Source organism: Mustela nigripes, chromosome 12, assembly GCF_022355385.1.
Source record: "Mustela nigripes isolate SB6536 chromosome 12, MUSNIG.SB6536, whole genome shotgun sequence".
Lineage (NCBI taxonomy): Eukaryota > Metazoa > Chordata > Mammalia > Carnivora > Mustelidae > Mustela > Mustela nigripes.
Window position 1 is genome coordinate 88317939 of NC_081568.1, and position 27683 is coordinate 88345621.

The 27683-nt window shown below is 38.3% G+C and overlaps 1 protein-coding gene across 5 annotated transcripts in view; it reads right to left on the reverse strand.

Annotated features, from left to right (window-relative positions):
* Positions 1 to 607: 607 nt before the first annotated feature.
* The window catches only part of LOC132028661 (cAMP-specific 3',5'-cyclic phosphodiesterase 4D-like), a 907530-nt gene continuing 880454 nt past the window's right edge, over positions 608 to 27683 (reverse strand). For all 5 annotated transcript variants that reach the window (XM_059417921.1, XM_059417920.1, XM_059417919.1 and 2 more), the window contains one exon: positions 608 to 1452. In XM_059417921.1, coding sequence (XP_059273904.1) covers positions 1188 to 1452 — 265 coding nt within the window. In that variant the 3' untranslated portion in view covers positions 608 to 1187. The remainder of the gene's footprint in view (positions 1453 to 27683) is intronic.

Below are 27683 nucleotides of genomic sequence, written 5' to 3' on the forward strand. Positions count from 1 at the left end.
TAGGAGCAAAAGAAAAAGGAGGCAGAGCAAAATTAAAAAGCAGAAAGGGGGCAGGTGGGCATCAGGTGCTTTGTTGTCAGGACCCTCAACAAGCTTTCATGGTGTTTGAAATTCCTGCCTTATTTTTTTAAAGAATGGAAGTTATACAGGAAGCAGGAACAAAGTTAATGAAAATAAAAACTCACTTTTCTCCCTCTCCCCCGTTATTACCCACTGACAACAGGTACAAGTCATTTGGGATGAGGCTAACTCTGTGTGTCAGGATTGAATATTTTTGTTCCGTAAGGAGAAAGATCAAGGGACTGTTGTAGCCCCAAATCCCTGGTGCCTCTCCTCATCAACTGGAGCTATAATGAACAAATGACAGTCCTAAACTCCCAGTCCAAAGGCCTCTGAAGATAGGCAGGGTTGCAGAAGGTCAAGGGTAAGTGATAGATGGTTGAGTGGGATCAGGCGGGTACTATTACCCAGTACTAACCTTCCCATTTACATTACTTTCTAAATGAATTACAGCTTCTCACACTTTCAAGCAGACCTATACTGAGAGCTTGCTACTGCAACACAGGTGTTTTAAAGATCAGAACATTTGCTGGACAGTATAAATAACTTTATTTAATTCTCCTCTCAAATATTAGACAGGATAAATATCCAATCAGAGATACAAATGTATTGTGGTATTGTCAGGATATTTTTAAAAAATAGTATCAATATTGTAACATAATCATTGAAAATACGGACATGTGACCCATTTTATTTTGGTTCCTTAGCCTTGTGACTTTTCAGGGCACTCTTAGCCAATACAGAACTTTATATTCACTTTAAACTATCAGCTGAGATTCTATTCAGAAATTAGAATAGCCATTCCAACTTGTAATCCAAAACTCCGAACATGATTCAGCTCACATTTCCTTCCTGCTCATAGCTGGGGTGATGAGGTGAGTGGGTGGGCCAAGTCGGCTCTCCTGATTGCCCCCTCTTGATAGTGAACACTCTGGGGTTGAAGAGCACGGGAAGACACGATGCAAGGAAGGACAAGTTTGTTCTCCTTGAACTGGCATCTTGCATCAGAGGCCTGGCAGATATTGAGAGCTGACTCCTTGTTTCGTGGGCACTTTTGTGGGTTCATCAGCCGCTTCCCTGCTGGGCTCCCTGGCTGCAACTGCCATGAGTCAGGCAGAGATCTGCTTTCAAAGTGCTGCTTGTTCATCAGCCCCCCACCAAGCCTCTGGTTTTCTAGTGGTCCAGTCCCTACTAACCCTTGGTGTCAGAGTCCAAGTGTTTCTTCCAGATAGTTCTCTTGGGAAAGACATAAAATAACTTAATGACAGCTGTCTCTGTAGTGTGTTGAACATCTGGTACATGGGAAAGAGTCCCACCACAGAATCCTTTCTCTGGGCTTGATTTGAATGAAAGGACGGCAACTCTCTTTGAGGGATGCCCAGTTCTCTCTTTCTAAAACAGAAAAACAAACAAGCACCTTTTGGTAAATTACTCTACCTTTTCCCTCTCTGAGCTAAGGGCATTTGTATCAGAGGCCCAAATGTCATGAAATTGATTCCTGACCTCCTATTTTGGAAATTGGAATTTAGGATTGGGATCAAACCTTGAGATGCGGCTTCTATTGCATCACACTGTCTTTGCTGAAACATCAGTTTTAACATTTGGAACCATGTGATTAACATCATGGTTCCTTTAGTATTCCTGATAAGCTGCTCAATATCTACTCTCCCTTCTTCCTTATTGGCAGAAACCCCATTATTTTTTTGTGGGAATCTATTTTTTGAAGCAGCCAAGTAATCAAAGAAAGAGGCTTCATACTCATCTCAGGGGCAAGTCCTAAACAGTCTAATTCCATTTAATGGGCAGTAATTCATTTATATCCCAAGACCAAACCTGCCAAAGAGATATAAAGTTAGCTGAGATGGGTGAAGTGTTTTCTAAAAAGAGAAGCACAAAGAACAACAGTTTCATTTTCTACCTTTGGACCTTGTGCCTGGTCAGGGCCATCATCTTGTGATAATGGGGAGGGTCAATCAGAACAAAAGGACAACATACTAACATGGCAAAGCAGAACCTACATGACATTTCCAGGCCTCTTAATAACCATCCCTTGAGACTTCATGTTATAAAATGGTAAGTTATTTTCATGTGCACATTCAATCATTGAGTTAGCAGCCCCAAACCTACACCATCTTCAGTAAGGTATCTTCACTGAGAAATTTCACCATGAAATATTTATTGTAATCCAAACAAGGGCACTTCTTAATAGCTAATCAAGTTAGACAGTAGAGGAAAACTTATGTTTTCTCACTTTTTCTTTCTAAATTGTGGAGGGTGAGCTCATCTGCCACAAAGAGCACTTTAAAAATCAGATGTTCAAGATAATTCTCTAAATTGCAAATGCTATTCTTGAATTGAAACAACCATTCTGATGACACCTGCGATGACAAATGTAAACAAAAACAAAAGCTATGTTCAATTTGCAAATCCATTAGTAGGCTTGGTTGGTTCTCTCTTGGAGTTCCCGGGGAACCAAAGAGATCTCAAATATTACATGATACTGTCAGTATTCAGGACAATCACTTCCTTGTCTTAGCACATCAGAAGATGGTGTGTGTGTGCCAAAAACCCCTTGGAAATATAATCATACCTAATGCTGAATTCCATTTAGAAGATCAAGCAAGAACCTATTTTACTATCCATATTGTGATGTGGGTGTACTTATATTAAATCACTTTAAGAGAAACACTAGGTGGCTAATTTGTGACAATGATATGTTTGCAGGCTAACACATTCATAAGAACAGCAGAATAATGAGCTAATCTGTAAAGTAACATGGAATTTACTGAAAGCTGGTGGCCCAAGCTATCATAATTGTCCTTTATACTGTCTTCTAGCAATCCTCTACCCATGTTTTTGCTTTAACATAAATAGGTCAAGGTATAACTAATCTTTCTCCCACAAAGGTAGGTCTCTGGTATGTGAGTGTACTTGCTGCGAGGAGAAGGTGGTATCAGGGCGTGTGCGGTTCTGCTTTGTTCAGCTCCTCTGTCTGAATGGCATTCCGTAATGATGTACCACCAATCTTAGCTGTTTTCCAGTTCATGTTGTTGCTGTTGTCATTTTGGTGATGTTTCTTTGGCAAGTCACAAACACTTAGGTGTATTCCCATTTATACATGGACTGTCTCATTTTCCTCTCCATTTGTAATTTGCAGGCTCCAGCTCACTGACAAAGGCACTGTGGCTTCAGTACTTTTAAGATTATTGTTTTCATTTTTCCTTCCCTTCCTCAAGTCAATTGAGGGATGGCTTTATCCCTCTTAAAATAAGACACATTCTCCTTCCTTTCATCCCCAGCCAAAACTTGAGACTGATCAGACTAAGTCTCAGTTTTGGCTCTGTCTGCATCACATCTCCTTACAGCCCCAAGAGTACTATAAAATAGTTAAGGTGTGCTGCTCAGTTAAGAGAACTTCAACTGAAGAAAGCAGGGGCTGCTGGAAGGAGTACAGGTTTCTTGTATCATGAGACAGACCTGAGGTCTCTTATCACTTCATTTGCCTTGGGCTCATTTCCCCACTGAATCTTAATGTTTGCTTCTGAAAAGTAACAGATAGATGATAGATTTCTTTGATATGTTGGGATTACTTTGAAAGGTATAGGTTAACCACATTGTACATAGGTGAAATCAGTCCATATTTGTTCCCTTGCTACCCTCAAGCATTTGCCATCTAAGCTGATAACTGCAGGGGTGGGAGGGCTGAATCAGGAAAGGATAACAACAAAGTCGAAATATGAAGAGGCCAAATGACCCAGGGATCTCAAGCAATTACTAATGCAAAGTGAGTTTTAGTAGGGTGGGTTTAGTGGTGTGGCTTTTATATCACTGCCTTAAGGGAAGCCTATAAATTAATTAGAGAAGACCAATAACCTAAAAAATAAATGGGAAATGGATATGGGCAAGCATCCCAGAAGGAGAACTACAAATAGTCAATAGCTATTTGAAAAGATGTTCAGGGGTGCCTGGGTGGATCAGAGGGTTAAGCATCTGACTTCAGGTCAGGTCACAATTTCTGGGTCCTGGAATCAAACCCAGAGTCCAGCCCCCTGCTCAGCGGGGACTTTGCTTCTCCCTCTCCCTCTGCTTCTCCCCTTCTTGTGCTCTCTCTCAATTGAATAAATAAAATCTTAAAAAAAAAAAAAAAGATGTTCAATCTTACTGGGAACCAAAGAAATAAAATTGGAATGAGATATTTTGCCTACATGTTGGTAAAAACTAAAGACTAAAAATATCCAGAGATGATGAGGGGGTGGGAAATAGGTACAGCCATATACAACTGGTGGAAACATGGATTGGGAAAGACTTACTTAGAGTACAATTTTGTAGACTTTTTTCTTTCTTTCTTTTTGATTTATTTATTTATTCGTTTATTTATTTATTTTTGAGAGAGAGAGGGAGAAAGACAAAGGGAGAGGGTGCATGCACACATGCCTGGGGTGATAGAAGTGCAGAAGGAGAGGAAGAAGGGAAGTCTTAAGCAGACTTTGTGCTGAGCGTGGGCTCAGAGCTCTACCTCACTACCTAAAATTCTGACCTTAGCGGAAACCAAGATCCAGTCTCTCAGCCAACTGCACCACCGGGGTACCCCTAGTAGACTTTTAAAAATAGAGAACACAAATATGTTTTACTGGCAAAAGCCTATTCTACAAAAGTGAGTGCAAGGGTGCACATGTGCACACACACGTGCCAACACACACACAAGGATATTCATTTCATCATCATTTATAATAATATTAGGATACTGTTTCTGTTTTTCTGATCAGGTGCTGAGTTCTAGAAGAAGGCATACCTTTTTCCTTCCTCCCTCCTTAGTAACTTTCAAGCCTCCAAACATCTAACAAGGTCGAAGATGTTTAAGAATGCACACTAGCAAATATGAAATAATAACACATGATCAAAATACTTTTATTCTTCATAGAGACAATAATATAGATTTATGAAATTTATAGGATATTTGCTGTTTCCAGAGATGAAAAATAAGTATTTAACAAATGGCAATTCAAAGGTTTATTCCTTTTTTTTTCTAACCATTTAAAAATTGGGGAACATTGTATAATATAATTGGTTGATATCCACCTTTCCAATACTATGTAAAACTTACTTATATTTCTGGTAATAGATTAATTTTCAAATACCTCACATATTTAAAAAAATTAAAACATCCCATAAAACTCTATTCTGGTTTTATGTCTGTTTTTCTCGTTTTATTCTCCACCCTTGCCCCCATGGAATACACATAAAACTTTGCTATGCTGCCACACTTTCTCCAATATCCGAAAAACACTGGGAACATTTTCCTAACAGGCCAAAATTGATCTCATTTACCTCAAGAATACAAAATTTCTCAAATGAGGGTTGAAACTCTTGTTATTACAACTCCTAGGCCTTGTTCTTTCAATTAGAATCTAGTTTTCTTGAAACATGGGATGGGGAGAGGGGAGATGGTGTCTTTTAAACACAAGGACCATGCTTGTGATATCATCAGTAAAGAGTGCCTCTGGATCACTTACAACATTGGGACTGAACCTCTTCAGTTATACCTTCTGGACCAAACTGGCATGGTTAAGAGAGAATCCATTAATAAGCTGTCTGGGCTAGGCCATGAAACAAACTTAATGGAACTAATCCAGCAGAGATCCATTAGACCAGTGGTCAGTCCAACTTCACTATTATAGATAACTAAGATCCAATATTATAAAATGAAATACTGCTTTATTTTTCAAGGAGAACTATACTATATAAGACAGGAAATATATATAAAACTCTCTTTATCAGTGACAGCCCCAGATTAGGCTGGTGTAAATTATGTATCTGTATATCTTAGCTATATAATTTGAGCTGAGCTTCTCAAAAGAACATTATTAAGTACATTAAAATAAGAAACTAGCTTCTTTCCATATACCGTATAGAAACAATAGTGCAAAACTGCACTGCAACAGTGCATTGCAAATGAGGGGAGAAAGATAAAATAAAGCTAACATTTTTTTAAAGGATTTACTTATTTATTTATTTATTGCTTGCTTGCAAGCAGGGGGAGGAGTAGAGGCGGGGAGAGAGAGAGAGAGAACCCCAGATGGACTCCACACTAAACTTCAAGCCAAAGGCAGGGCTTGATCTCACAACTCTCAGAGCATGATAATGACCTGAACCAAAATTAAGAGTTGGAAGTTTAATTGACTGAGCCACCCAGGTGCTCCTAACATTTTTTTCTTTCTTTCTTTCTTTCTTTTTTTTTTTTTTTTTTTTGACTTTCCTTTCTGGAGAAGGTCCTGTGCACTGAGTTTTAGACAACTTAGTTGTTTTAATACTTGCAATAACCCTACTAAGTTGAGTATTAACACTCTCCACTTTATAGATGAAGAACTTGAAGAAACTAGAGGGATTATTTATTGTTCAAAGACCCAGAAAGTACGTGACTGAACTGCGAGTGGACTCCAAACCCCACTCTACCCACCACATGGGAAGCAGCCTTGCCCAGTGAGGTTGAGACATGGCTGGAGGGTGGGGGTACCATTCTAGAGACAGTAGTTGGGGTAATGATCATAAGCTTTATATTTGGCAAGTGCCAGACGAGATGCTAAACACTTGGCTTGCTTCTCCACATGTGATCTTCCAGAACAGTACTACCAGTTGTCTATTTTTCAGTGAGGAAATCAAAGCACAGAATAATTAAGCAAGTCATCCATAGTTTATGCAGCTAGTTAATAAATCTTATGGTGAGATTGTAATATATAATTGTTTCCCTATACTTGTTTTTTCCTATTTATTTCTTGCAGAGAAAATAGATAAATGACTTATTTTACAATTTATTGATTTCATATACATTTGGGAGTACTACTGCCTTTTGGATAAAAAATAATGTTTTCTCCATCCTTGAGATGCCAAGAAGCTATTTGGGGTTATTGGGAGGTAATTCACTGACGTCCTGCTTATGTCAACAGAAACGCACAGAATTAGGCTGCAGTTTGATTCCTAACCCTATCACTGACTTTGCAAACCCTCATCAAACACATTTGTATTAGTTCCTCCATACACAAAACTAAAACAGCTATGTGTCTGTATTTTAAAATGTTAATACATGATCTGGCAAAGGCTGATACTTTATATTGCCTCCTTGGCTGGTGTCTGGGGATTATTCATCTAGCACTGAGAGAGCATCCAGTACCCAAGCCCCTCCCCTTTCCTATTTATTATCAGGCTGCTGCAGTGCAGCGTTGAGACATCTGATCATTTAGATCATTAAAAATCAATCCAATGACCAAACATTTCTGTACATTTTAGAGAAATGGCAAAAAGTACAGTATTAGATTGCTATTAACCTGCTCTGGGTTTTCTTTTTACAGCTGCCAGGAAAGTCATTTGGTAAAATTTATTAAACCAGCATGCCAGGGGGAGAGAGGAAAAGAGCAGAGAAACGTAAACACGGCCGGTTTAGATGGGAGGGTGATGTTTTTCTTGGGAAGGAAATGAGATGTCACTGGGGGAGGGAGGAGGAGGAGGAGGCGGGTAGGAGGAGATACTCTGTGTACAGTGAGCATACTATAATTTGGGGTATAAGAGATTCAAGACAGTAGGATAAAAGCAACCAAAATGCAGAAACAATAGAGGCAGAAGGAATCTTTGGAACAAGCTATTCATGTGCTTCTAATGGACTGTCTGCATTGGTCATACTGTACAGTTTGACCGAATTAATCCAAGAGACTTCACTGGTGCAATGATCAGATGCTGATTTGAAGAATTCAGTAAGTCAAACTGTTTGAATATCAGGAGACGGCAGGGAGTAGCACCTAGTTTTCTGCACAGCAGAGATTATTTCTGTAGGAACAATTAACAAAGAAATCTTTCTACTTTTGTTCAGTAAAACCATGAATGTGGAAGTTCATGTATTCATTTCCTTATTTGTTATCATATTGGCCATACATATTCCCTTCCTCCATATATGAATTTCCTTCCCCTTACAAAATTGTGTTTTCTCTCTAATATCTTTCAATGATTTCTTGATTAACCCGAAAGGAAGGTGAAATGTGGAATCACAGAGTGCTGACAAGGATAAATTTTAATGTGTGGTTTGGGCGACCATTCCACTCTTTCTAATTCCTCCCTGCATCCTATTTAAAGTCATGCTTAGCTCACATAGCTCGTGCTTCTATAGAAAGGGGCAGGAAAAACTATCAAGCACTAATTTGCTATATATTAAGTCTGCTTACATTTAAAGCATAACCACCTAAACAAAAAGGACTTAAAAGTAGCATTTAAAACATTATAAATAAAGCAAATGTTCTGTGGAAGAGTGAATGTATGTCCTTGGATAGAGGACATAGAAAATGATAAGATACAAGAAGCATTTTATTGCAGAGAAGATGACCAACACTAGTCTAAATGAAGTGGCCCCCCTAAAGAGAAGTTCTAAATTATATTTGCTTTTTATTGGGTATGCTGCTTGGCAAAAGCTGAGATTCAGAAAGCATTTATTTGATGCTACAGTTTACTTGGGAGGTGAGTATCCTTTTTAAAGGGGAGTAGTAACCAGATTCCATAATGGCTCCACATCACCCACTTCTTGATAGTCACATCTTTGTTGAGTCTCTCCTCCCACATTGTACCAGTGGTGATCCGGCAGAAGGTAATGATATGTTCCTTTCAAAATGAGATTATAAAAGACTGGCTTCTATTTTGAGATTATCTCTTTCTTTTTGATCTCGCCCTGTAGGGGGATGCAAGCTGTCATACTATGAGCAGGAACTATGGAGAAACCAACAAGGCTAGAAACTGAGGCCTGACAACTTTCTGAGTGACCTTAAAGAAAGTTGAGCCCTGAGATGACTGAAACCCAAGTCAGCAACTCAAGTGAGACCTTTAGCCAGAGCCACTAATTAATATGGGGGTACCGTGAACCATTTACATGATTGAAGTTTATACATATAGGGCTATGCCATTAGGGGCAGGGGTGGATAAGGAGAGGGAGGAAGATCATAGAAACAAAATTCAAGGAAGGAGGTATAATCATACCTACATGTGCAACACGCAGAATTACACTCCCTTGTCTTTTGAAATTATGCGTGATCACTTGACTTACTCTGCCCAATGAAATCTGAGCAAAAGTAATAGATGTCTCTTCTAGGGGAAAATCGTTACAAACTGGTGTATGATTTCCTCTATCCTCTGCCACACTGACTGACACTTTCCAAATGGTGTGGTCTCCCACTAGCCAGCCCTAAGTAAAAAACAGAACTCTCCTCTTTCCACTCCCAACCTATGATGAACATACAGCATGAGTGAGGAATAAACCTGCTCGGTGTGAAGCAACTGAGATTCTGGAGTTGCTGGTTGTAGCATGATCTAGACCATCCTCACTGTAACAGAACATAAGTCTCTGGGTAAGAATTCACTCTAAGCAAAGAAGAAATCGACTATGAATAACCAGACCCAGCCTCAAAGCCTAAAGTTTCCCAAAGGTGTAGCAATTTGGGGTAGACCATGGTGATAAGTCATTTCCAGTCATTTCCTGGAAGGACAAAGGGTTGAGTATGAGAACTGGAAGACATTTTCCACTAAATAACCAAGGCTTGAGATACAAAAACAAAACAAGACAACAACAAAAAAACACTGCTGTGAGTCAGTCCTGAGAGAACAAGAAGGAAGAAGGCATTCTCCTTTCCACCATGTAAGGGAACAATGTCCCGCAACTATCCTAGAAGAAAAGAGGAGCATTAATAGCTGGAACAAACTTTTTGCTGAATGTTGCCAGGCAGTCTGAATACCGATGAACATGGGTTGAGGTAACAGGTAGAGCAAAGGCCAGTTACAAAGTGGAATCCCAGGCAGATCAATGTAGAAGTGATTGCGAGGTGCCCCTGAGAATCTTGGAAAAGCATGCGTGAGACTGGGCGAGTCTCTGTGATATAAAACGAGTGAGCAGACATACTCCTTCTGCAAATGGAACATTCATTTGAATGTGACCTATTGTATGCCCACTGGCTTGGAGAATAAACATCTAAAAACCTACTCTTTTTCATATATGTTAATGTGGTTATCAATTTATTATTTACACATTACAATAATCCATTCCACATCTAAACCTGTGTCATATGTCAATACATGGTTCTACCTTGATCAGATCTCAACCTAAAGATTTAAAACTTTTTGGCAAAAGCCTCATTATAGTTTAGAACAATTTAATCTGTTCTCCACTGCTATCTCTGGTGAGACAGTATATAAATAATGCAATAACTTAGTCATTATTTTAAGATGCAGTAGCTTAGTATAAAAAGACATGGATACTTGAAGCAAAGATATAAGTAGTTCAGCTGAATCAAAACCTTGAGTATATGTGCATTAGATTTCTTGCTAGATCTATGTCTCAGAAACTCATTTAAAGATCTTACTTATTTATTTAAGAGAGAGGCACAGCAGGGAGGACGAGAGGGAGAGGGACAAGCATACTCAGCACTGAGCACAGAGCCTGATGTGGGGCTTGATCTCAGGAGCCTGAGATCATGACCTGAGCCAAAACCAAGAATCAGATACCCAACCGACTGAGCCACCCAGGTGCCCCTCAGACAAAGAGTCAACAAGTGGGAAGGAGGGAACTAAAGGAGGCTTTTAGTCATGAGGAAATGAAATTAGGAAGGCGGGGAAAAAGAATTCAAATGTGATGTTTTTGTTTCAGAACAGGAGAGGCTTGATAATAGCAGAGGGTGTGGAGTCAGTAGAGAAAAACAGAAAGTATCAGTAGAGGAAAATGGGGGCTAGGGGTATACCGTGTCTCAGAAAGTGTGAAAAAGTGGGACCTAGACCATTAATCTGCTCATCCTTATAGAGGAATGTTGTACATAGTACACCAAATACTCCATGCACTGAGCCTTCAATGACAACATGTTTTCACATGCACAGTTGTTGTCCTCTTTACTGGCACCCTTCCCTTCTACTAGTCCCTTCTAGCTCTCGCCACAATTTGCACTTATATATTTATCTGTCTGCTGCATGCCTTTTACCTCAACTAGGACAGATGCTGCATGAGGGCGGGATCCTTTCTACCATGGTCACCCTCCATGGCACAGGACCCGGTACACAGCAGATGCTCCATAAATATTTGTGGACCAAACAAATTAGGATAGGTAAAAGAATAAATTTAAAATTGTCTATCTTAATTGATGAAAATTCTAGTACTGGAATTGTCCTGGTCCCTCTTTGGCCTACCAGGTCTTCTTACTTAAATGAAGTCCTACAATCAATTGTTGCCCAGTAGTTTTTGTACCTTTTTAAGATCTTGTTGCTATGTGGGGATTTTCACTCTACTTTGGATGACATAGCAGCCAAATCTATCCACATCACTAAACCCAATCAGCCAGACTGTCATTTTTACTCTGATGCTATTTAGAATGTGCAGTGAGCCACCCGATTCTACTTCCTAAAAACTAATTTCCCTAGAGCTTTTGCTCTATTATTTCATCAATGCCCCTGAGGTCAGAAACTATGATTTCTTCTCTCCTGAATAGTACAATGTCTCATTAAAACTTCTTCCCATAAGCCTGAATATTTCTTTAGAAATTCAAAGAAGTTTCAAGGATCATGAAGGACCTTTGGTTCGATATCAGCTATATTTAGTGCTTTGGGAGCAATGGCACAGTCAAGTGCCTTAATGACCCAGAAACAACTAATTCAATATAATTCTGACTTATTGATGGCCAGTTTTTTTTTTGTTTTTGTTTTTGTTTTTTAAAGATTCAGAAAAAACAGTATTTGATCAAGCTTTTAAAAATGCATGGTCTTATAAGTTTTTTACCTATCCCAACAACCAAGTTGATTATATTTACACAGGAGTATGAGCAAGTATGATTATCTAATAATTTAGATGACATTTTCATGTTTTTATAGTTCCTGCTTCGACTTAAGGAGAGGAAGATGGGAAGTCATCATTTATTTATTCACTCAACAAATATTTATTGACTACCCCCATGTTCCAGGAACTAGTCAAGAGGTTGGGGATATAACAGTGACCTATAATATAGACTAGGGGGCTTTCATTCTAGCTGGAGGAGGGTCAGAAAATCAGCAAAATGACTAAAATCTATAGCCACTAATATAGTAATAAGGTATAGGGAGAAAATTAAAAAGAAAGAGAGATGGAAAACTCCAGGAATAGGGATTATGTGGATATAAATACCAAAAAGGATGGACAGGGAAGGCCTCACCAAGAAGATACTTGAATAAGGAATGAGGGATGTGAGGAAGTCAAACAAAGCAGTCTTGGGGAGATACAGGTCCGGGCCCAAAGTAACATAAAAAAATAGAGCCCCTGAAACAGGACTATGCTTTGAGAGCTGGTGAAATAGAAGGAAGTCAGTGTTCCAAAGCAGTAGTAGGAGCTGAATTAGAGGCAGTAGAAACCCACAGGTGGTAGGTTATTCTGAGAATTTTAATTGGTTTTTAAGATTTATTTATTTGACATGGGGGGAGTGGGGGAGGGAAGGGGCAGAGGAAGACAGAGACAGAGTCTCCCAGCAGGGAGCCTCATGTAGGGCTTGATCTTCAAATCACAACCTGAGCCCACACCAAGAGTCGGGCACTTAACCGACTGTATCACACAGATGCCCCATGATGATTTTAATTTTTATGAAGATCGGAGGTTACTAAAGGGTTCTGGGCAGAGGAGTGACCTACCATGACCCAGGAGGTGGAAGTGCCACTCTGCAGATGTGTGGAGAAAAAAATGAAGTGACTAAAGCCAGGTAGCAGGGATGCTGATCAGAGACAACTGTCTTGTAATCCAGGTGAGAAAGAACGGTGGCTAGGAGCAAGCTGGCAGCTGTGGAGGGGATCAGAAATGGCCAGAGTCTGAGTTCTATTTGAAAAGAGAACTGGCTGGAGTCGCTCACTGGATTGGATGGGGAAGGGGGGAAAGCAGGAAGAGCCAAAGGTAACTGCAGAGTTTGGCCTGAGATGGGGAATCCACTGAAGGAGTGCTTTGGCAGGGGAGAAAAAGACTTTGTTTTTGGCTACGTTAGGTTTCAGGTAGACAGTAGACAACCAGGTGGAAATGGCAGGTAGGCAGTAGAATATTAAAGTCTGATTTCAGGAGAGAAGTCAAGATGGGTGGTAGAAATTTGCCAATGGTATACAAATGAGGTCATACAGGAGATACATAGAAAGAGTATGGAAGAGTTCACAGACTAAGGTGGAGACATACTAATGCTAAGATTTTTGAGGGGCTGAGGAGGAAGCAACAAAGGAGAATGGGGAGAGGCCAAGGCAGAAGGAGGAAAATCAGATGAACAAGCTGCCCTGAAACCCTAGTGAAGAGAGTACTCTCCAAATGTTCCTGAGCATCAGCATAAAGACACCTGCTTTGCAAGTTTTATTTGACCACAGGATTCGATATAGTTTCCAATAAAATTTCAACTGAATTAACATTAACTGGAGTTGCAAATTTTGGAGAGTCTGGTAACCTATAAAAAAGAAACAAAAGAGTAAGGAAGAAATGCCAGAAATTATGAAATCTACAAGCTTAACTGATTATAAATTATCAAAATGAAACTGTATTAAGGAGATATCAATTCATGTTAATAATGTCATACAGCAGAAGTTATCTTAATCCTTGGCTCAACTGTTTTAAACATGAATGATTTGAGTTATACTTTATTAAGGGGGAAAAAAAAGTTCTCCATTTACATTTTGTAACATACTTGCACAAGTTAAACTTAACTTTCAGGCAACTACATAATTTAAACAGGTGTTGGCCCATTTCTTAGTCTCTGCCTTGAAGGGACTGACCTGACTATGGAGTACATAGTTCAAAGACGACTCTACACACTTTTTTAAAGATTTCATTAATTTATTTAAGACTGAGAGAGAGAGTGTGTGTGCACAAGCAGCAGGGAGCAGCAGAGGGAAGGGAGAGGCAGACTCCCTGCTGAGGAGGGAGCCTGACATAGGACTGGATCCCAAGGCCCTGCGATCATGACCCAAGCCGAAGGCAGATACCCAAGGACTGAACCACCCAGGTACCCCAAAGACTGCTCTACGCTTACACTACTCCATAGGAAAAGACAATTTTAAAATGCAAATATGTAGAATTAAGGAGGAAGGCAATCACGCGGCAGTGTGCATCTTATTTTTGAAGAAAACCAGAATGGAATGTTATGCCAATTATCATACCCAAGTTTTGTGTTTTAACAGGAATTATGTTTTTGTTTGTTTTTTTACTAAAAACCCCACAGATTTCTTGCAAGTGTGGGAAAGACAGATTAAGATAAAGTAGAGGTAGGTGGGATAGAGGCTTTATTGCATACATCACAGCTCAGAGCTATAAAATCAAGTATAATATGCAACTAAAGCAACAACATTCAAAGTTACACATAATTCCATTTCTCCCTTTTACAAATAGGGATCATAATATCAGTCCCATTGACTTAATCAGATGAGGTTATGTATTTTAAAGTATTTACAAAAAAAACCCAAAACTACCAAACACTCCAGAATATTACAGAATGTCAAAGGATTAATTCAGTGTGACTTTCTTTTGATGGATGAAAATTTTTAAAGCCCCAGTTGTTTTCCACTCACTTGGAAGAAATTTATCTTTAAATCCACACATCCTTGGGCCATGGTGCAGATACTCAATTAAACTGAGTTATTTAACTGTGGGTTTGGGATATTTTTAATGTTGAACATTCTTGTTCTATCCCTGCACTCCTTGTCTGGGTATCCTTAGTACGTATAAATGTTAGAATAGCATTTAGACTTCAGAAATTATGAGTTGACTCCAGGGTTTCCTAGGATCTACTAGTCAAAATGAAATTGCCCCCCCAGTATGTTTAAATTCTCAGTATTCCTGCACTGTGATTTTCTGGTTCAGAGATGAAAACCTTAAATGGCCTCATAAACTTTAAAGTTTCTTGGACATTCAATAATCTCCTATGACATTTTGATGAGTCTAGTGTAAATGAATCAAAAGCTCACGGATTAAATTCCCCATGAACTACTACTCTTGGCTACAACATACCTTAGTGAAAGCGTTTTGGCAGGGAGTCAAATATGCTTTGCTGACCCCTCAATATTTTCAAGATACTCACTTTCAGACTCAGTCAGCATATTCTAAACAGGATAAAAGTGACCAGAGGTGCCCATGTTTGTCTGGATGTCACTGGTCTTCGTGTGACCTTCAGTTGTGAGAAAAGGGAGCTCTTTAACAGTACAGTCCCTGTGAACTGGGGGCAACCTGACCTCCTAGTTTTGCTGCTGGTTTAGTCTGCAGACCACTTTAGCAAGTTTAAAATCTTTCAGACTGCCTACTCTAAACTCTCAACTAGCAAGCTAGCTAAGACCCAAAAAAGGACTATCTTGTGAATTAAACTGGGCTCTATCCTTGAAATACTTAAGATTTTGTAAAGTATCCCCAACTTTTTATGAAGTTCTCTCCTCCCCCAATTCTTTAAATCAATAGACAGTTAAAAAATTATTTATATTTGATCCATTCAGAACCATTTGAGTGTTTGAAATATTGTAAAACATCTTATGGGTGAAATGGTCTTAGATAAATAGTGGGGCACATGGGTGGTTTAGTAGGTTTAGCATCTGCCTTCCACTCAGGTCATGATCCTGGGATCTTGGGATTGAAGCCCTCATTAGGCTCTCTGTTCAGTGGGAAATCTGCTTCTCCCTCTCCCTCCATCCCTCCCACCATTCATCCTCTCTAGTGTGCTCTCTCAAATAAAAAGATAAAATCTTTAAAAATAGATAGATAGATAGATAAACAGTTTTTTTTTTTTTTTTTTTTTTTTTTTTTGATAAACAGTTCTTGAAAGACTTTAGGAAGGATCTAGTTTATGCCAATCTAATTGAGTCCAGAGAAGTTTCCAATATATTTGGTAAGTTAACACAGAAGTCCTCAAAACGGCCTGCTGGGGCTTAAAAAAGGTAATTATATTTTCTGTAAGCATCTGCAATCTGTCTCAATATTAAACCAAGCAGTAAGTCTTGCTAAATTCCAAGGCAATTCAAATGTATTTGCAAACATGCTTTTTTTTTCTTTTTTAAACAATATTTTAGACAATAATTTACAATGGAATTTCAAAAATGCAGTCATTATCACCCATTTGATTCTTATTTTACTTTATACAAACCAGTTGTTTTTCAGTTTTAAAGAATTCAGCACAGTATTTTGGAGTCTCAGCACTTTCTCTGCATTTTGAAAATGTGCCAAGTATTGATGTGGTCAGCTCTAGGACTCCTCAAGCCATTAGGAATTATAACCGTGTGATAAATATAATGTAGCAATTTTCTACACTGGCAAATCATGTTGAATTTAAGAATAAGAGCTACCTACGAAAAACTATTTCCAAGTCACAGGCCTGTCCCTGTAATAGGGAGACGCTCCCTAGCAATGTTTCCAATCAATGGAAAGACAATGGCCTTTGTCTTTTCAATCTTATCTGTGAAAATGAAAAGTAAACTGCTGAAGTTAATCTAACATTTACTTTTCCAATAGATTCCAAACAGAAATACTTCTTTGGTTTTGGTATAATGTTGCTCCCATGGAGATTATAATTCTTTTTTGTTTTTTCTATTCTATGATTTTCAAGAGCTAAAATTTGGGTAGGGAACTCTTCTTCTATATATATACTCTATAAATTACAAATGTATAACTTGAATGTTATAATGATATATCTATCCAAGATTTTTTAAAGTACTAGATAATACAGGGACATAACATTTTATGTTTTCTCTTTTTCCTTTTATTTTTCACTTTCCTTCAAAAAACTATCTCTCGGCTTTCTTGTCTCCCACTGCTGAGGGTATAGATTGTCTTCTGATTTTCTATCAACAGGATGACTAAAAATATACCCTTGAACATGCCTAGAAGCTGTATTTTAGATAGGTAGATTTCAAACCTTCTTTGCATGTGGGTGAATTAGCTCAAGAGTTGCCATGGCTGAGGACCTCCTTGTCCCCTATGTCCAACTGTAAGGAGCACAGCTTGGAAATAAGTGTTGCAGCCTTGTGCAGCAAAAGTCATTTACATACTTCTCTTCCATGGCCACCACAACAGACATTATGCTATAATGCAGACTCTTAAATAGGAGATTAAAAGCTGGTATTGATCTATGAATGTTTGATCACAGAGCTATGAATAAACCAAAGAGTCTGGAAATTATTCTTCAATTCCCATTTGTTATGGATTGAGTTGTATCTCCTCAAAATTTATGCAATGAAGTTCTAATTCCCAGTATCTAAGAACATGACCTTCCTTGGAAATCGGGTTACTGCATGTGTAAGGAATTAAGATGAGGCCACCCACCCTGGAGGAGATTAGGGTGGGCCTCTATCCAGTACACCTGCAGTTCTTACCAAACGAACAGCATGTGAAGAGACGGGCATCAGATCCTTATGGGGTACACATGTCGTGTTACAAGCTTGGGCCTAATTCTGTAGTCAAGAGATAGTCATGAGAAAATTTAAGCAGAAAATACATATTTTACCTTTTAGAAATAAATATACTGAGTGTTGTGTGAGGAATAGAAGAGAGGACAGAAGTAAACAGGACTGAAAACAGAGGACCCAGTTAGTTGTAATATTTCAGAAGAGAGATGATGATGGCTTAGCCTGAGGTAGTACCCGTGTGTATGGAAAGCAAAGGATCACCCTGGAGAATACTAGAGATGGAACAGATTATGACCTGAAAACTGATCGGACATGGGGGATAAAGGGGAAAAAATATTCAAAGTAATGACCAAATTTCTGGCTTGTAAGATTTCGTTAAGATTGTTCTCATTCACTGAGCTAGAAACACAGGCCAAGGAGTAGAGGTGGATATGACAAGAAGGGGCTGAGGCAGGAGGGCAATCTTGGACATACTGAGTTTGGAGAGGCTATGGAGACAAATCTAGAAAATGAATTTCATATTCAGGGGAGAGAGCCAGATGAAAGTGGAAGACTAGGGCACCTGGGTGGCTCAGTGGGTTAAGCCTCTGCCTTCAGCTCAGGTCATGATCTCAGGCCAGGGATCAAGTCCCGCATTAGGCTCTCTGCTCAGCAGGGAGCCCGCTTCCACCTCTCTCTCTCTCTCTGCCTGCCTCTCTGCCTACTTGTGATCTCTCTCTGTCAAATAAATAAATAAAAATTAAAAAGAAAAGAAAATGGAAGACTAAAAGCTGGTTCTTAAGTTCTTGAAATCATCTGTTGAGGTTTTGCAAAATGCAAGTCCCTCAGCCCTATCCCCGTCTAGTAATTCTGCTTCAGATGGTTAGCACAGGGAGCAGGCTGCAGTTTCCATATGACATCTCTCTCTCTGTGTCAAATAAATAAATAAAATCTTAAAAATTTTTTTTCTAGCTTTACTAAAGTATGACTGACAAATAAAAATTATATATAAAGTATAAAGTATAAGGTTTTGAAGTTTAATTAAATGATTACCACAATCAAGCTAATTAGCATATCTATCACCTCACAGAGTTACCTTTTTTTTTTTTTTTAAAGATTTTTATTTATTTATATGACAGAGATCACAAATAGGCAGAGAGGCAGGCAGAGAGAGAGGTGGGGAAGCAGGCTCCCTACTGAGCAGAGAGCCCAATGTGGGGCTCAATCCCAGGACCCTGAGATCATGACCTGAGCCAAAGACAGAGACTTTAACTCACTGAGCCACCCAGGCACCCCAGAGTTATCATTTTTTATGTGTGTGGTGAGAATACTAGAGATATACTCTTAATAAATTTCAAATATACATTATTATTAACTATAGTGACCATGATGTGTATTATTAGGTCTCAAGAACTTACTTTAAGTGAAAATTTGTACTCTTTAATCAGTATCTTTCTCCCTTTCCCCTACTACACAGACTCTGATAGCCACCATTCTATTATTACTATGAGTTCAGCTTTTTTTTTTTTAATATTCCACATAAAAGTGAGATTGTACAGTCTTTGTTTTTCTGTGTGTGGTTTATTTCACTTAGTGTGATGTCCTCCAAGCTCATCTGTGTTGTGGAAATGCTGATGTTAATGATCAATACATCTAGTGATATGAGAGATACAAGTGAAGGGACAGGTGAAGGAGGAATTCCACTAAGGAGGCAGAAGGGGGCACAGGTATAGGGTTCAAGGCACAGGTATAGGGTTCTTTCCCAGATAAAAGAGAAGGAAGCTTCCAAGTGACAGACAGAATAGGGTCAGAGTGTAGGAGAAATGGACATAAGGATGACCCCAGCAACATGTGGAGATCTGAGCAGTGTTGAGACACCCTCTGGTTGGGACCAGAGACCATGAACTTGCTGTGGCACCAGTGTTTGTAGCTATGATTTTCTCTGGAAACCATAAGGGTAAAAATGGAAAGATCACATAGGTATTATATTCCTGGCCTTTAATTTTCCTATTTGGGGACAGCAGGATAACAATGAAGGGTTTAGCAAGACAACCGTTGAAACAGACTACTGGGTCTTTAACAAAATAAGCAGAGCTAGGAGAGGAGGGGGGTGGGATGGATGGACATTGGGGAGGGTGTGTACTATGGTGAGAAAAAAATAAATTAAAAAAAAAAAAAAAAGGCAGAGCCAGAAGGAAAGAAGGGCAGGTTGGGAGTATGGGATATTTAAGTTTAAGATCTCAGGGCTGGGTAGAGCACTTCTGGTTGGTCACAGGGTTTGAAAGTGGACATGTTGGTCGCGGGGGTAGTCAGAATAGAACTAAAGCCAAAGTCAAAAGATTTGAGGAAGGTGAAGATGAGGGAGTACCGTTTTGGTTTTCACCTTAGACTGTGCATTAGAATCACTTGGGAGCTACCAAATCCTTCAGTACACATGCTCTGGTGAAATTAGGATCATTGTTGACAGGACAAAACCTAAATATTTTTTAAAGGTACAAAGAATGAGAACCGCAGGAGAGGTGCTCTTGCCTTCTGTCTAACTGGGCTCCAAAGTCACTCAAAATGATGAACTGCATGCAAGATGGATCCTTTTGGTTTTAAAACTCTCACTCAGGAAAACATTAGGGGAAATAAAGGAAATGGCAAAATAGCCAGCATGGAGAAGTAACAAAGAGTTCCAAGAGCTCTTTAATATTTTGTGGTTTATATTAAAAGATAAATGCAAACTTGGATAGTATTGTTATACTTTTTTTTAAAGATTTTATTTATTTATTTGAGAGAGAGAGCTAGAGCATGAGGCGGGAGAAGGTCAGAGGGAGAAGCAGACTACCTGTGGAGCTGGGAGCCTGATGCAGGACTTGATCCCAGGACTCCAGGATCATGACCTGAGCTGAAGGTAGCTGCTTAATCAACTTAGCCACCCAAGCACCCTGTTAAACTTCTTTCTTATAGGAACCTAGAGAAACCTTCTATAACCTCTTTCCCCCTTTTTTCTCCCTAGACTTGGATTTCAAACATATCTCCACTTTCTCTCTTTTTAAAAGTTCAATCAGACATGTTAGAGCCACTGGACTTATAAAACATGACCAGACTCAACTCTGCAATCCCCATCCCGGACTTCAGAGTTGTCTCAGATTAAACTTCTTAGACTGGGTCCTGCCCTGGTTAGTGTTTCAAACACCATTCACTCCTAGAGACAGAGATTTACTCAGACCCCCTTCCAGAGGTTGTGAATTAGCATAACCCTTTGCTTCACAAATAAACTAACAGATGTTCTTAATGTTTCTTGGAGAGAGCACCTTCATCCAGGATGCACTGAATAGGAAACTGGCTGAGTTCCTTTTGTCGCCACGGTGACCTCAGTATCCTGGAATTATAGGTTTTCATAGGAGCTCACCCAGGTTTTATGGCTTTAAATATGATCACAAAGCAAATCAGCTAGACCCATGTATGATGCTTCAATTCACCAAGGCAGCAAAAGAATAACTGGGTACCCTTTATCACAGTAGGTAAATCACAGCAGTCTCTTGCTGAATAAATCAGAGAGAGATTTTTCTTCCTGTTTTTCTGCCTGCAGTGACAGAGGTGGAAACTTTTACCCTGAGAGGTCTTGGGTGGTAAAAGATCTTGTTATAAACAAAACAATCATAATCCTAGTGGCCTGTATTCCCTACCTGGTCTGGCTTTGAAGAGTTCCTTAGACTCAGGTATCTAAATTATTTGATTTTTTTCCTACCTAATAAATTATAGGATGTGTTGTTAAATTAAGCTGTATAAAAGTGGAAGCCAAACAAAGGATTCTTAGGGCAGTAAAAATACTGTGTATAATATGAGAATAATGACTATATATCAATATACATTTGTCTAAACCCAACAAATGTACAACACCAGGAGTGAACCCTAAGGTAAACTAGTGTGAATGTAGGTTTGTCCTTGGTGAACAATGTACCATCCTGCTGAATAACACTGATAATGAAAGAGACTGTTCGTGTGTGAGGGTAGGAGATAGGAGGAAATCTCTGTACCTTCCTCTCAATTTGTTATAAACCTAAAACTGATCTAAAAACATAAAGACTTAGGAAAAAAAAAGAAATAAAATGACCTATAACTTCAAAAGATGAAACATGCTTGAACTTAAATCTGAAATTAATTAGTATGCTGGATTCTAAGTTCAAAATTGGATATTTTCACTCTGGAAACAGAATTCCTTCTGCTATACTGTTTTTATATATATGTATATGTATACGCACAAACATATATGGATATAGTTAGTTATACATATACATAAATGTTTTAAGAGAAAACAAACATTCCAGGGGAGAAAAAGTATTATAAGTGTTAATAACCACATGGATAAATTTAAAAGGTTAGAATCCTAATTTTCTATAAAAAGTCATGGTAGAGTTATTATAGCATCAACAAACCAACAGAGGAAATAAACAAAAACATTCAGTTCCAATCTGACTCTCTGCTGAGACTGGGACTGTGTAGCTCATTTCTATCCAAGTTTAGATCTCAAGTCTAAATCCTGATGTATAGCTATCTATCTTAAGTATCCAATGGCTTTTCATTTGTTTTGGACATACTGCTATTTCTCTCCCTTTCTACAGGTTTTCTCCACCCAGAGAAAAGGGGTAACCCTTCAACCTTTCTCTCTCCCAATCTCTCACATCCAATCTTAAGGAAGTCATGCTATAGTTAGTTGTCAAAGCTAGCTCAACACCATCCAAGAGAATTCTTTATAATGAATGAAATCATTACCCTGAGACTCCATCAACCCAATTTTTGTTCAATAGGAGTACTAAGAATCTTGAATCAGATACTAGGAACCTGAGAATGTACTTTAAACTGTCACCAACACATCATTACTAGGAAGTTCCAACTGGTGCCTTAGGGCTAGTAATTTCTAAATTTAGCTCAATTTCCATTACCACATATCTCTCCAGTCCTCTTGCCAACACTCCTGATTCTATCTCTGCAATCACTACCCAAGATGAAAATTCCTTAGTTTTGTTGTTACCATGTTTCACTGATATTAAGATGCCAATGATTGTGAGATGCATCATAAATTTGTTAAGTTTTTCAGAAGAAAAAAATCCCTACTTTTTTAAATGAGCACATCTACTATATGAGTCATACTAATTTTAGAAGTGTTAAAATAATAAAAGAATATTTCAAAATTGTCAAATACAGACAGAATGTTCTCATTTATATCCACATTAGGTATAGTTTTCTTCTGCTCCAATTCGTTCTGTAAGATCCTGCACTCTAACTTACTCTGTACCTCCAGTAGGGCACTATCCATTGGAATTTTTTTTTTCCATTATCATTTTTTATAGTGATAGAAATGTTCTAAAATAGGTACTATCCAATATATTGAACTACAATGGCTGTTGAGAGTTTGAACTGAGAAATGAAATATTTCACTTTATTTGAACTTTAAAAGGTCACATGTGGCTAACCATTACATATACTGGTTACACAGTTCTGGAATTCCAGATTCAGCATCCTTGGGGTCTATTAAGTGGGCACTACTTCTCCTGCAGTTCTCAAAAATATAATTACTTGCTTCTTTTATGTTCGTATTTCTCCACTGCCTTTTTGACCTACCTTCTTCTTACAACTACCACTGCCTGCTTTGAGGTCCACACCATCTGTTATTTTCTGATATCCAGAACCTCCTTCTACAAGCTGCATAAGAATCTTATCCACGAGTCACAATTTTTCCTTTTGTCCCTGCTTGTAATGTCACCCTCAATCACAATCTTTATCATGGTGGTATGTTTTTTCATATTCAGCTCCACTTTACTTTGGAGAGCCGAAGTCATGGAGATGGTCATCTTGAACTCTGCTTTCTAATACTTTAAACTCTATACTTATCCCTCTTTTCCTTCAGGTATGTTGGGTATTTTAAAATACTTTTTGGGGTGCCCGGTGGCTCAGTGGGTTAAAGCCTCTGCCTTCAGTTCAGGTCATGATCAAGCCCTGCATTGGGCTTACTGCTTGGTGGAGAGCCTGCTTCCCCCCTCTCTCTACCTGCCTCTCTGCCTACTTGTGATCTTGGTCCGTCAAGTAAACAAATAAATAAAATACTTTTCAATTTTTGAAATTTTAAAATTTGAAATACTGCCAGGATTTCCATCTCTGACTCAATGTATTATTTTAAACCTCCTAGTACACTCTGAACTTCAGATTCACCCTCATGAAAACAACCTAATCCCAGAGCTCCTACCTCTGACTTTTTAAAAACCTCGATGCCCATTGCTTTCTCTATACCTTCCAGAATGTTAAGCATTTTTAGAAAAAAGACTAACCACAGTGACTGGATGCTCCATGAACAATGCTAATTATGTCTGCCAGGGGCTCAATGTTTTAGAGCAATACTATTATTCAACAAGTTACTAAATACCTTTTTACTATTTTTAAGTCACAACTTTACCTCATTTTTTCTTTAGTCATAGGAAATAATGACAATAATACTAAAAATATATAACATTTATGAACATTAATAATGTGACATGCCCGGGGCACCTGGGTGGCTCAGTGGGTTAAAGCCTCCGTCTTCAGCTCAGGTCATGATCTCAGGGTCCTGGGATCGAGCCCCGCATCAGGCTCTCTGCTCAGCGGGGACCCTGCTTTCCCTTACTCTCTCTCTCTCTGCCTCTCTGCCTGCTTGTGATTCCAGTCTGTCAAATAAATAAATAAAATCCTTAATAAACAAATAAATAAATAATGTGACATGCCCTATTCCAAGCATGTTACATGTATTACATCGTTTAATACTCATAAACATTATTTGAATTGTTCTATTTGCCCTACCATTTTTTGTCACTTTATAGAAAAGAAAATATGTGAAAATTTTCTCTTTACAATGAAAGGATAAAACCCACCTTACATGAACTGACTAGACATCTCTCATCTGAAACTACCACTCATCCTCTTTCCTTTTCCTGCATTTCAGAAAAATAACGCCTCTTTTTCCAAAGCAAACTGATCCATGAAGACTCTTAATTCTTTCCCCTTTTTATCTTTCAAGACCTTTCTCTTGCTTCCATCCACACTGTCATGCTTTGGAACCTTCTCTTCCTCCTTCCTTGGCATCTTTAGTCTATTTCTCCCCTCCCTCACACACACCTATACCTGCCCACAAGGATTCTTTTCCATCTACAAATTCTCACTGAGAAAACCAAAACCCTCAAATTCTCTTTCAAAGCCACTTGTCCCTCCCCCACTCTCTTTTCTTTCCTTTCTTATCTCTTCTAACTTCCTTATAGAGTGTAGGAGCGGTACAGCAATGTGCAAGCATGACCCTAAGCAGGGGTAAAATAGGAGGTCCTGGGTAAGTGGTGGAACCCATACAGTAGCGTTCAGCTTTAATAGCAACAACCTAAAGTGCCGAAGTAGATTGTTGCACAGAAATGTTACATGGCCTCTGCCACCTGATCCTACCATCAGGACATTTAATTTGTATCTTATAGTTAAGAATTATTTCAATTACCCGGTCATTTCTTCATTTTACTTGGTAGTTCTTCATTTCTAAAATAGTAAAACCCTCAGTATTCCTTTAAGTCCTTATTGTTGGATCCCTACATTGTAATCTTAAAAAGATCATTAAGCCAAATTTTGTGGTTACTATTATTATGTGTCTTAGCATTTACATGCTAAGGGTTAGTCATTCCTTTTATGTTCTTCACATTGTTTAAATTTCTCCACAAAAATTATGTTGGCTGATGCAGAATCCTAAGATGGCCCCATTATCTTCAGCCCTGGTTATATGGCATAATTAAAGTAAATGAAAAAGGGAATGTTTATAGCTATGATTAAGGTTACTAATCAATTGATTACTACACTAGATTTTGAGGGGTATGTCTAGCCTAAGCACCTGAGCTCCTTGAAAGGAAACGTTTTTCTTTGGCTGAAAGCAGAGGAGGAAATCAGAGTTATTAGATATGTATAAGAGATCCGGTGTGAGGGTGGTTTTTCAGTGCTGAGTTGGAGATGACCATTTGGGCAAGCACTTGAGTGCCCCCTACATCAGAGGGTACCCCAGCCAACAGCCAGCAAGGAAATAGGGACTACAGTCCTATGACTACTAGAACTAAATTCTTCCAATGACGGGAATAAGTCTGGAAGATGACCTTGAGGAGCAGACAAGACATAGCTGGCCAAGATCTTAGTTTCAGCCCTATGAGATACTGAGCACAGACCAGCCTAGACAACCTAGATTTTATACCTAAAAACTGTGAGATGGAGAAAAGAAGGAAGGGGGAAGGAAAGAAGGAAGGAAAAGAAAAGAAAGAAAAGGGAAGAAAAAGAAAAAGAAACAAAGGGACTGTTTTAAGCTGCTAATTTTGTGGTAATCTGTCATCAGCAATAGAAAACAAATACAGCCAAAAGCATCTGGGTAGTTTGTTGTCACGTCCTCTGTATCTTTAGATAGAATTACATCTCATAGCTTTGAAACATAAACTTGTGAATTTTCTTTTAACATAAAGTCTAAAAATAAATAAATAAATAAAATGAAGTCTGATTTCAGGGTTAGTTGGAAAACAAAGTTTCCAGCAGTAGTCTCTACAAAAAATCAGTTAGATTACTTTCTTAGTCATGGATTCCTTATGGCATTCCAAAATAAGGTAATTTGTTTAACTAAAGGCTAGTGACTTTATTTTGGTCTGCTAATGTAGTAAATTAATACTTGTTGAATAAAGTCACAGCTGGATTCTGAAGTATTCACTGAGGTGAGCTTCCCTTATCTCAAATATTCAGGAGGTCAAAACAAAATGGTAACATGGAACCGGGGACTTGGTTATTTAATGGCTATTACTTTACAGAACAAATGGGTGACTTAATTAACTTCTTCATTTGGAGAGTCTATTGTATAAATTTTGGTTAAACAAACTTCAAGATTGCAGTTTGCAAAAACAGAAACAAACAATTTTATAAAAACCCTCTAAACTAAAGTAAAAACACGATACAAACATTACAATTTGAAAGGTGAGAGGATGAACATTAGTTTAACTTTCAGTAGTAAAAACATATTAAGATCCAAATCATGTCACAAGTTATTTGCAGCATGAGAATAGAATCAATATTTTGATTGAATAAATTAAGGTAATAACTTTAATGAGCAGTGAGCTAAAATACCAAAATGAAGTCAGGAATGGATACATTTTGAGAGCCTATGAATGTATGTGCTTTTATTGCCTCCTGCTCCAAAAACCTAAATGAGATCTTTAGTCTACATCTTAAGATTTATTAAAAATATTTTCTAATCTTGCTTTTTTAAGATTCCATAATCCTTAAATGATAAGGCTTATTTTTCTTTTGAAAAATGCCTTGATGGACTTACCATAACATTTTGTATTTTGTTCCAATTTTAGTATATATGCTGCCAAAGCGAGCACACATTTTGTATTTTGCACACATTTATTTTTTCACAATTGTTCTATCCAGTTGGTAAAGAAGAGTATGCACTACAACCACATTTAGGTCACAAAAACCCAGTTATGTACCAACCTATAGTCTAAGCCCTCCAATAGTATTTTTTGTTCTTTAGGGTAAATATGCCTAGCTCTTAAGTTCATAAGAAATTAATGTTTATTAATTAAGTCATTAATTAATTAAGCTGGATGATGAAGAGTTTGATGATCTCCTTGGTATTACAGTTGGAAATACCCTGAGATCACCTATTATTTTCAGAAAAGTCGCTAAGCAGGAGGCATGGATATTTTTGCTGCTGCTCAAATAAGATTAAAATAATAAAAATAGAACTTATTAAAAATGTACTGAATTCTAAGAATTTTTTCAACATAGAAGCATATTCTAAGGGTCATATACATTTAATATCTTATTCTTATCTAGATGCTGAATTTTATGTAAGCAATATGCATTTTTTTTTCTTTTTTTTTTTTTAATTTTTTTATTTTTTATAAACATAGATTTTTATTCCCAGGGGTACAGGTCTGTGAATCACCAGGTTTACACACTTCACAGCACTCACCAAATCACATGCCCTCCCCAATGTCCATAATCCCAACCCCTTCTCCCAAACCCCCTCCCCCGGCAACCCTGTTTGTTTTGTGAGATTTAGAGTCACTTATGGTTTGTCTCCCTCCCAATCCCATCTTGTTTCATTTATTCTTCTTCTACCCACTTAAGCCTCCATGTTGCATCACCACTTCCTCATATCAGGGAGATCATATGATAGTTGTCTTTCTCTGCTTGACTTATTTCGCTAAGCACGATACGCTCTAGTTCCA